General features: G+C 33.6%; 2 protein-coding genes across 3 annotated transcripts; both read right to left on the bottom strand.

Annotated features, from left to right (window-relative positions):
• Nucleotides 1-772: 772 nt before the first annotated feature.
• Nucleotides 773-4,439, bottom strand: LOC119641387 (leucine-rich repeat and death domain-containing protein 1). Of its 2 annotated transcripts, XM_038040003.1 has the most exons (6): nucleotides 4,356-4,439; nucleotides 2,551-2,929; nucleotides 1,772-1,954; nucleotides 1,565-1,712; nucleotides 1,104-1,415; nucleotides 773-1,026 (listed from the first exon to the last, which is right to left on the bottom strand). In XM_038040003.1, exons 2-6 carry the CDS (start codon nucleotides 2,879-2,881, stop codon nucleotides 903-905), a joined length of 1,098 nt encoding a protein of 365 aa, XP_037895931.1. In that variant the 5' UTR covers nucleotides 2,882-2,929; nucleotides 4,356-4,439; the 3' UTR covers nucleotides 773-902. The 2 variants fall into 2 exon arrangements, with proteins under 2 accessions (XP_037895931.1, XP_037895930.1); XM_038040002.1 differs by lacking the exon at nucleotides 4,356-4,439 and having other exon boundaries at nucleotides 2,551-3,152.
• On the bottom strand, nucleotides 3,146-8,520 carry LOC119641386. The gene is made up of 7 exons (XM_038040001.1): nucleotides 8,183-8,520; nucleotides 5,954-6,102; nucleotides 5,289-5,882; nucleotides 4,958-5,227; nucleotides 4,732-4,896; nucleotides 4,356-4,635; nucleotides 3,146-3,159 (listed from the first exon to the last, which is right to left on the bottom strand). The coding sequence occupies exons 1-6, from the start codon at nucleotides 8,259-8,261 to the stop codon at nucleotides 4,357-4,359; spliced, it is 1,536 nt and encodes a 511-aa protein (XP_037895929.1). The 5' UTR covers nucleotides 8,262-8,520; the 3' UTR covers nucleotides 3,146-3,159; nucleotide 4,356.
• Nucleotides 8,521-10,652: the final 2,132 nt, after the last annotated feature.

Raw genomic sequence — 10,652 nt, 5'->3', positions numbered from 1 at the left:
AATTTTACAAGGTTTTTTGCAATCATAGTTTATTTTATTTTCCATTCAAAACAAATATAGATGACAAATTATCTCCACAAGTTTTTTCCTAGCCGCGCTCGAGATGACTGTGTTTATAGATGTGCTCGATTATAGCATCGATTTCAGTCGTCTCACAGCTATTTCGTAGTACTCTTCAGTGGTGACAAAGTCTCTTCTAAAAGCTCTTTCTACACCATTCAATATGGATAGCCAAAAGAAGCATTCTCGGAAAGTTACCGTTCATTGCACCGTTTATGAGCGTGGCACTATGACTATTAGAATCGTTCGCAATTGGTTTAAGAAGTTTAGAGCTGGCCATTTAGATTTGAAAGGTGAAGACCGTAGTAGCCGGACTGCGGATCTCATCAAGAGTATGCTCGCTAAAAATCCGTGATATAGTCGATACCATCAACATTCCCAGGACAACAGTAAATAATCATTTAATCAAGAAAAGGAAGAAAATTATGGGGCACCCTAGTATGAATTTGAAGGATCTTTTATGATCCTTTGAATTGAGAATGCTTTAGAGTTGTCTGGGGATAGCCTCTTTGTAAGTTATATTTCTGATCAACAATTTTTGTACTTTCTTTTCAATAACAAATCACGAAGTAGCAGCCTTAGGCACGAGATTAAATTGTTTTGCTCACATCTTCAAATAAAGTCGTGATTTTAGTTGAACAAAATAGTTTTTCTATTTTTTTTTTTATTATTTTTGTAGCAATTTCAGAATGCTAACAATTTTATATATAATTTCATATTAATTTGCCGTTGAGTGACGTTATTATGAACATTAATATCACAAAATTGATGCCATATACTTTACTTCAAATTGTTTTTGATAAAATAAAAAAAAATCAAAGAACTTAGTCTTCGCTACAGTTTCAGTTATCGTACAATTGCCAGTCGATTGTATAATATTTTTTATGATTATCACAAAGCCATTCATTTGCACAGTATTGCGTACAAAAGTAACAAGTAAATAATCGGCGAGATGTACTGCCACGCCTAAATATAAATTATAAATATTTTTTCTTTCTTTAATTAATAATTCTTAAGGAATACTACTTAACTCGATAACTAACCTTTTAACCACCATAAAATAATAACTTGTGAAGAGAGGATTTGAACATTGTAAAAAGGTGCAACGAGCTATTGGACCGTTTCTAATATGATCTACCATAAATTTTTCAGGCAGAATATAATTGAGAGCGGGATTATTGTATATGGGCGTTAAGCGATTCAAATATTCCAACGATTTCAAGCAGTCGTCATAGAGTGAGACTTGATTCTCTTTAGACGGTACACGAAATACACGCCGCGTTCCTATAGGAAGTAATAGCTTGGTATTAGTCTCCTTTTCCAGCACCCAAAATAAATTCTCATGACTCATTACTCTATAAACGGTAACGCAAAAAAAAAAAAAATAAATAAATAAAGAAAACAAAAAAAATTCATAGGCGCTTTTGAAAGTAAATTAACGAAACAACAAATAAACAAAAAAATTAGTTTCCTCACACAAGAACAACACAGAATTATGTCATACATGTTTGTTACTTTCGCTATTGTCTCATAAAAACTCTGATAGAATTTTTCGTAGATTACTGGTATGTGAGTAACAGCGCCGTTATTAAATATTCTTAAATATCCGATGAATTTCGCTAAAGCCACCGGTAAATAGATCAGTGAACAACCTAAAAATAATAAAAATGCTTTAAAATGAGCTTATGTTAGTTATGTGTTTTTCACTTACGCTCGGCGGAAAACATTTGTAATGAGGGCATATAAGCGATACGTTCCGGTATATGCCAAATATCCACATTATCGCTGACATTCAAATTACTCAACCTGGATAATTCGCAAAGGTGCAGAGGTAAACGTTTGAGGTGATTTTTGGATATGTTTAAAGTTTCTAAGCGTCTCAATGAATTTATATCTGCAAAGAGAAGGTAATCTAATGTAAGACATTTTTTTGTCGTAGATATTAGAAATTTATAGCATATTGTCCGGGGTTAATCTTAAACACTCTTTAAACTGAGTTTCAATAGTGCGGATTTTTGGATTTTTCGAATATTTTTTTTTAATCAAGACGAGTAAGACGAGTACCGCCGAAATTGCAATAATAATCTCTTGGCGCGGTTTGTTGATCAGACTATAAAAATGAAAATGAAAATATCATGCAAAGATTCCACAAACTATCGCCATTTGTTTTGAGTTTCATGTGAGGACTTGAGACATTGAGTTGACTGAATGCACAAGAAGATTAGATAACTTTACGTTCCTTGCAGGTCCTTGGGTAAATTAAAATTCTTTTCAACTTCTTAAAGCGCTCCTTTATGTGCAAAAATACACTGTACTTCTTGTGTGCAACCTTTATAAGTCACAAAAAATGTTGTTCAATTTTGCCCAACACACATTTAGTTATTTAGATTAATGAGAGACGCGAGATGCGCAATTAAATTAAGAAATTTCCTTCATACTCTCTCATATATTTTACATAATAAAGATGTTATATTAAATAGGTATTTTTACCATTCGGCAGCATTTCCAATTCGTTTGTGCTCACATTTAAATGTTCCAAATTTGTTAGCAGGCAAAGTGTTTCTGGCAGTGTAGTTAATTGGTTTTGTGATAAATCCAAGAATTCCAGATTTTCCAATAAGTAGATCTCTTCGGGAAGTTTAGTAAGATTATTGCCGGCTAAATGTATAAATTTTAAAGTAGTCAAGTTTAAAAACCATTTCGGAATGGCAGCTATATAATTCTCCTTAAGATAAAGCTCTTCGAGATCTTCATACAAGTACAAATCCATAGGAATGTCCTTGATATTTAAATAGCTCCAATGCAATGTACGCTTATTCATGACGATGAGATCAGTTGACAAACAATTTCTTACGGTCCTTTTAGAATTCTGTTTCAATAAATTTCTATTGGGAAATTGTTGTACTAAGCTTTTATTATAAAATTTTTCCCGAATTATTATATCACAGCGAAACAAATCTTATTTATGTCTACTTTAATAGTCGAACAAGAAGAATCTTTTCTATTTTTTTTGTTTGATTTTTTTTTTGTTTTAGTCGGTCATGATCAATACGACGTGTCGACTCAGTAAAATTTTGCCAAAAAATTTTACGAAATTTTCTTGATTAGAGAAAACCGAAAAATTATAAATAAAATAAAAAAAAAAAAAAAAAAACAGAAGAAACACTTTTCTCTTTTATTTTGTGTTGAATTTTCTTTTCATTCAATTTACAAATTTTGCTTTTTAATCAATTTCTTACGATTTGTTTACAAACAAATCGAATGCACATTTCAGTGACAACTTGTATGCATTTTTCTTTTTTACTTAATTTATTTTTATATTTCAATATTTTCTGTATTCGGCTTAACATTGTATTCTTCATGTTTCTAATTTTACCGTTTTTTTTTTGTTACATTTCCGTAGTAAGAATCAGTGAAAAAAAAATAAAATAAAATAAAACTAAAGCATATCTTAAGGATCGCAAAATTTTTCTTAACAATTCTCCCGCCAACTGACTAATTAACTAAACTAAACTAAATAAATTAGAGTTAAACGTGAACCCTATTGTTCTCGTTTTCTTATTTTTTCTTTTATTCTCTTCTAATAATTAATAAATAAACATTTTCTTAATAGCATTTTCTCATGCAGATCTTATAAAAACACGTACAATATATTTTAGCGAAATCTGCCTGAGTGGCCTAATGATCGTGAGTTCAAATCTCAAGCGTAGTAAAGTTTTTTAATAAAACCCGATAGTCTTAGAGGCTTCCTAGAGCTTTTTATGAGTTCTTTAGTCTCAGAATTTATTTCCCTGACTAAATTAATTATAATAATTTCAAGAAAAATCTAGAAAAGCAGGAAGGCAGGAGGTTCTTACTAAATATCCCAAATGTTTTGCAAGTTGGTAGAATATTGAAATATTGAAATATCGACTTAAGCTAATTGTAATTAATGTTGAAATTTGTCTCTCTTTGATTCTATTTTCTTTGAATGCATGCCTGGGCTGTTTTCCGCTTAATCTTTATCGAATTTTACGATACATTTATAGCAAGCAAAAAGACAATTTTGTTGCCTTGGTCAAGGTCACTATGGCACTGATGATGTATAAAGTGCATTTCAATGCTTTCAACAATAGCTTTCAAGAGCTGTCATCATTTTACATTGAAAAAAGCAAGAAAACGAAAAACTAATTTCTTTATTTCAAAGCCATAATTGCAAAAAAAACTAAAATTAGATAAAAAAAAAAACACTTTAGAAACTATATCACAATTTTTAGTTAAAAAAATTCAAAAAAAAAAAATAAAAAAAGAACGACCTTAGTAAATTGCTTGGACGTCCACTGTTAGTTCTTTATACTCTTGGTCGCTTAAAAAGTGCCAGTTCTCTCCTAAAATTTGTGAGACTTCACATTCTACTGATTCGTATGAGCGGCTACAACGGCGTAGCCAAGCGTAAAACTCGTCCGACCATTCCGGATGGCGGGGCCAGTCACAACGTAAAACAACTGCGAAACGTCGAACGTAGAAATGTCGCAAATTTTGAGCGGTACGTGCTAACAAAAGCACCGTTGAAGTAGACACTTTTTCACGTATGAGCTAAACGTAATATGAGTAAAAAGAAAGCAATGGTTCATCAACGACAAAATTAGCGAAAGCATACTCAATGCAAATGTTAAAGCGAGTACCACCTACCAAAGTGTGCAAATTGAAACATTGCCGACAAATTAACAACATCAGCGAATCGATGCGATTGTGAAACGCTTTGGGGCTACAGTATCGTGGCAACATTTCGTAACCATAGATCGCTAAAGTATTATGATAATTATCTATCATCCGTATTAGAGTATCGGGAAGTATCTAAAAAGAGTATGAAATATTTTTTATCCATCGCATGACCTTTTCAACTGGCTACAATTACCATTGATTTAGGTGCACTATAAGTGATACTATAGACGGGGGCCTCTGGTTGTATTACTAATTCGCCATCACTTAAAGATTCCAAGCGTAGATGGATTTTCAATCGGGGATTATCGCGTTTCAGTATACGCCAAGCTCGAACGCTGCAATGATTGATCGTTAAATACGAGGCGGTATAACAATTTTGAAGTAGATGTAAATGTTTTAAGCGCGTATCACCCAATAATGATAAAATGTCATCATCAATATTTTGTGGGGCAATAGTTAAGATCTGGAAGATGAGAGAACGCCTTTGCAAAAATCTTTCGCTTCTCTTTTGTCTGATAACTTACCTGCAAATTGATAAACAATCCGACATGAATTATGGGACAATGATGGGTTGTAACGTTAACTATATTCAATACTTTCATTGTCGTACAACAAGCGTCCAATACTTCATCTAACAAATGTTTGGCTTCATAATTCTCTAATACAAAGTCGACCAATTTCAAAACTCTCAAATATCTCAATTTCGAGAGTAGATCTTTTAAACCCTTAAGCATTTGTCCGCCAGTACCAAAAAGTTTAATGCCCTCTGGATCGTTAGCTTGGGACATATTACATGGGAATATATAAGTTAGCGAACGTATTCGTTGACCCATACCCTTCAAGTCGTTTGGACCATTCTTTTCCATACCCTTTCCCATGCTCCATGAAAGCATTGTCATAAATTGATAAATATTATTGAAACTGACTTCGGGTCGAAATTCTAAGCCGCGTAAATGCCTACCAATGCGGGCTAAGCAATGTTGCGTTCGCATATGATCCAAACAGTATTGCCAGCCCGAATAATAATTGTATTTTTGTCGAGTCAATGTACGATCATCCACCAGAAAATTATTCCAGACAGCGGGCAAGTAAAAAGCACGATACCACTGTTTACAGGCCTTGAAAGGAAAATTGTAATTTTTTTTTGTTTTTTTTCTTCAAATAATTTATTTCAAGAACGCCTGCCTACCAATCCAGCATAGTAGCGTTCTCTGGGTGTTAAATATGTAAATATTTCTTCCAAAATTAAATCTGGCAAATTGCACCAATTTGAGGGAACGCGTCTGTCATCATCTTCTCGATCACTGTCGCCATCGGCATCAATGTCAATGTAACAGGCTATGACAAGAACAAGCGAAAAGCAATAAAAAAAGAGTTAGAAAATATGCTCATATTTTTTTGCTAAGATCTCTGCTCCGGCTAATAATTATTTAATTATTTATAATTAATTAAATAAGATTGGATGTAATTTTGAAGTAAATATTTCACAATTAACAATACATACATTTATCCGCTACAGTTTATGACTAATTAACAAAACCTTTTGAGAAACGAAGGTGTTCTTAGTTTACGTGATACTGCAGGCGTGCCTTTCGACCGATTTTGCCCATTTTCAACGCAAAGCTACGTGCAAGACCTTTCAAATTTGATGTCGATAGCTTCATTTTTACGGACAGTAGAAGGTTTGCAACAGAAGGACAGACGGACATGCTTTAATCGATTCAGAATTTGATGTTAATCAAGAATGTATATACTTTGTGCGGTCTCTGGGGTATGCTTCTGATGGGTATAAAAATTACTTATTGATTTTGCGGATATGCTGTTTCGGATATGGGTTTTCGCTTCAAACCACGCTCCCTCGCTAAGATAAAGCGGACATGCAAAAGCCAATGCAAAAATTTTTCTTGGAAACGCCATTTATTGAAGACACGTTGTAATCAAGCCAGTAAAACATGGGGCATTTCCCATTTAAAAATTCTGTGTCCGCGGCAGGCGCCTTGATTAAGGAAATAAACTGCGGCCTAAGAGTACGTCAAAAAATTAGATGCCCAATCATTTAATGTATGTTCAGCACTCTGCTGGAGTCTTGATTGTGGGAGGTGCTGCAATCAGGAAAAAGTTGCTTCCTCTTTCAAGCTGAATAATGTCGAATTCATTTGTGTCTGACTGAAATCATATGTACACGATCTTCGTATTGACGGTTCTTCCCTCGTTCCTTTAGTCGTGTTACTCCCGTTCTTATCTCTCTAGCGGACTATAATATGACAAATATCGATCATCAAGATCATTGGTCAGGAAATTCGATTTTATATTCCGCGTTATTCATCGGTTCCTTAGGACGTGAAGGTGTATACAACTTAAGCTGTATACAGTTGAATATGGTACTACAACTCAAGTGATAAATTATTGGATTCAGTATTTCCGCAAATTATAGAGAATATCACTTATTGGACCCTTTACACGGCGGGAAGATTTCCTTCATCTGGCGACTAGTCTTTCTTGTGATACTGAATTGTATATAAGAAAAGAATGCGATCGCTTTATCTTAAAGCGGACCTGGAAAAGCCAATGCAAAAATTTTTCTTGCTAAGATTTTCTTTTCGTAACGACATTAAATGAAAATAAATATCGAATAGATTTATACATTAGTATACATTGCCACAACACCACAGGTGACAGTTAATGTACTTGTAAAAAAAAAAAAAAAATGTGAAAATTTCTTTTTCCCCCAACTATTTTGCAACGTTTTTTTGAGTGGACATATAAGTCATCATTATTGGCTTGGTTCACATTTTCATCTGTAGTTCTTTCTCTATACTTTCGACGGCTTTTCTTAAAACCTCGAAGCTGAAATTCGGGTAAACAAAAAAGCGATAACAAGATGGAATTAGCAAACAAACACGCCCACGATAAATTGAAAATCAAAGTAATCCTGATAAAAAGGAAAGACGGCCAATATTAGGCGCGTGTGTTAATTAGGTTTCGCTGAGAATAGCGCCGACGTGGATGTCTTCCGCCCCATGGTTTTACAAATCAACCAGTCCCTGTAATTACATTGTAACAGCTTTTCAAATATCCCAGATAGCCTTATTGGCGCCACCTGCCGTTATGCATTGCTTCAACAACCTTTTCTCTTGAAGCTTTTATCTCTTTTTGTTGTAAGAAGAAGCAGCAATAGTTTTCAAAACGCAAAAAAAAAAAAAAAAATACGAAATTGCGAGAATTTATGGTCTCTGAAGCATTAAAAGGCGACAAATGATGGCTAAAATATATTTTACATAGAACATTTTACGTCAATGCGGCCATACGTAGAAATAACTAAAAATATATCACACTGTATATATATATCTATATATATATATATCTTTCCTAAGAGAGAATATTTTCTTTTCTCGAAATTTTCGATTAAAAAGATTACCCTCTTCATTTTGATCGATTTTCCAGCCGGCTTTGTGCATTAATTCCTTTCGAGATGTCAAAGCTAAGGTGGTAGCCATTTGCTTTTGAATTTTTCGATCCTTTATGATGCTTTGAACGCTCTCGTAGCCTTTTTATCTTTTTGCAAAACCTTAAAATTCAAACATTACGTAAAAACTACGACAATTTGTAATAAATAATTAATATTTAAATAATTTTTTTAAAGAAAATTTTTTAAAATGTCTTTCGATTCGTTTGTAAAACAAGAACAATTGCAATTTTTCTTCGTTTTTCTTTTCTTTTATTTTTTTTTTTTTGCTTTTTTCATTAAATAATTTTTGAATTTTTTATCTATTTAAATACGATGCTAAAGTGAGCCGCTGCCTAAATTCGACTAGAGAAATATTTTTGAAAACAGCGAAAAAAATCTACTTTCTCTCTCTCCCTCTCTCTCTCTCTCTCTGTCTTAGCTCGTTCGTTTTCAATAGGTTTTGTAAACTGTCGTACTTTTCATTTCAATCATCAGCTTTACACTGTTCGTCTCTCATAGTCGTTTCTAAGCAAAAAAAATGATTTTAAAAATATACAATTTATTGTGCATAGGCTATTTCGCATAAATTCGATTCAATACTGTCTGTGTTGAATAGTCAAAATATTTTCGCTTGCTCTGCAGGTTTTGCTTTGCTTGATTTAACGAATTCTTCTTTTGTCAGTGTGCTTTGCCTTACATTTCATGCAATTTTCGTATTTCTACATCTATTACCGCAGGACGAGGGGTGTACTCATTCTGTCAATGCGTATGCAATGCCCAGAAGGAAGCATCAGAGACCCCAGTATCTACATATATTCTTGATCGATATCAAATTCGTAAACGATTTAAGCAGGTCCGTTTGTCCGTATGTCCGCCTGTTTGTGTGTGTGTGTGTGTGTGTGTGTGTGTCCGTCCGCCTGCTGTAAACATCCCCCTGGCCAAAAAAATGAAGTTATCGACTTCAAATTTATTGAAAACATTGGAAATTTTTACACCCAGGCCGGTATTGAGAATGGGCGAAATCGTTCGAAATATGCGTCCACGGTACTATGTAAAGTGAAAATACCTTTGTTTTTCAAAAGGAACAAAAATAGTTTTCTGCTCATTACTCATAAATTACAGCAGATAAGTCTAGAAAAATTTAAAAAGTATATTCTATAGACGATGCCGTAGTACCTGCAGAAAAATGAGAAAAATTGATCTCTTCTACCCAATATAATAGCATAGCAAAATTTAATTTTTTTCAATGTCTTTACAAGGGGCAGAAAAATGCTCCAAGTATATATTCTTAGCGAATTTCAAGTTTGGAATAGAACTAAATACATTAGTTTGTTCGTCTGACCATCTGTCCGTGTCTCCAACTTTGTAGTATTTGTGGTAGACATTCGCCCGTTAGCGAAAATGAAGGTAAAAAACAAAGCTTTGCCAAGGATACGGCTACAGCACCCACAAACCTATCCCCAAAAAAACTCTTATTTTGAAAATAGAGAAAATCAGCTACGCCCACTCCATATTATACAGCTCGAAATAGTTGTTTTTTTTTTACGTCTTTTTAACTCTTTTAGAATAGGACGGGTGATAGGTATAAAAGATTCGATCACATCCGAACACAATTTTCTTACTTATTCCCTATTTTTAACCTAATTTCCCTTTCATTTTGTTGATATCAAAATTCATTTGAAAGAGCCACACAATCATCCGTTAATTATGGGATGACGTTTACCGATTTCATTACAGTCTTGAGGAGATTATCAAAGTTAAAGTTCTCCGGCTATAGTTTTTGGAAGTATGCGCTTTCTGTTTTTGCCTGCAAGTTTTTGGAAATCTCAGTTGCATTTCGAAGAATTTTGAAATTGCATTAATATGCAAAATATACCAGTGGGCGATGACATAACTAGGGGGGAGTTTGTAAAAAAATGTTTTCTATTAAGACGGCTTAGGTCACTCTCACACTATATCCCGAATGTATATAAATGGTGGGATTAAAATATTGCAATCCAAACGTGATGATGGCCGATGTTCTTACCAGAAACTTGCGAGAGCTAAGGTAGAAAAATCAAGTTAATTAATTTTGTTGAATGTTTGTATAGTTAAGCCTGACTTGCAACGAAGAAATTTAATTGCAGCTGTAATCATGTCAATCTTGATATAATTTTGCCTTCGTTAAGCTGTTCGTTCGCTAATAGCCATTTGCCTAACGTACCGCCGTTTTATACAAAAATGAAATGTTTAACATTAGAAAATGGAGTAAGAAAGTGACTGGTCTCAAGATCCCCCACTGTAAAAAAGTGAATAAAGAAAGACATTGATCGAACATGTTCGTTTTGCAACAAGCACATTAGTTCGTTAAAATACAAGTAACAATATTTTAATACGGCAAGGATAGCCATTAAATACCCTACACCACATTGTCTAACAAAATTCTTATTTTTATATGAAG

This window comes from Glossina fuscipes, unplaced genomic scaffold (assembly GCF_014805625.2).
Source record: "Glossina fuscipes isolate IAEA_lab_2018 unplaced genomic scaffold, Yale_Gfus_2 148, whole genome shotgun sequence".
Lineage (NCBI taxonomy): Eukaryota > Metazoa > Arthropoda > Insecta > Diptera > Glossinidae > Glossina > Glossina fuscipes.
Note: the sequence above shows the minus strand (reverse complement) of the source record. Positions and strands in the feature narration are given on the sequence as shown.

Coding starts and splice junctions, on each gene's coding strand:
- LOC119641386 (XM_038040001.1), bottom strand. CDS start 8,261: ATGGCTACCACCTTAGCTTTGACATCTCGAAAGGAATTAATGCACAAA. Junction 5,883..5,953: donor AACGCTACTATGCTGGATTG/GTAGGCAGGCGT, acceptor TTTCCTTTCAAG/GCCTGTAAACAGTGGTATCG. Junction 5,228..5,288: donor GATTGTTTATCAATTTGCAG/GTAAGTTATCAG, acceptor CTCATCTTCCAG/ATCTTAACTATTGCCCCACA.
- LOC119641387 (XM_038040003.1), bottom strand. CDS start 2,881: ATGAATAAGCGTACATTGCATTGGAGCTATTTAAATATCAAGGACATT. Junction 1,955..2,550: donor ATTGGAAATGCTGCCGAATG/GTAAAAATACCT, acceptor TTCTCTTTGCAG/ATATAAATTCATTGAGACGC. Junction 1,416..1,564: donor ATAGCGAAAGTAACAAACAT/GTATGACATAAT, acceptor TACCGTTTATAG/AGTAATGAGTCATGAGAATT.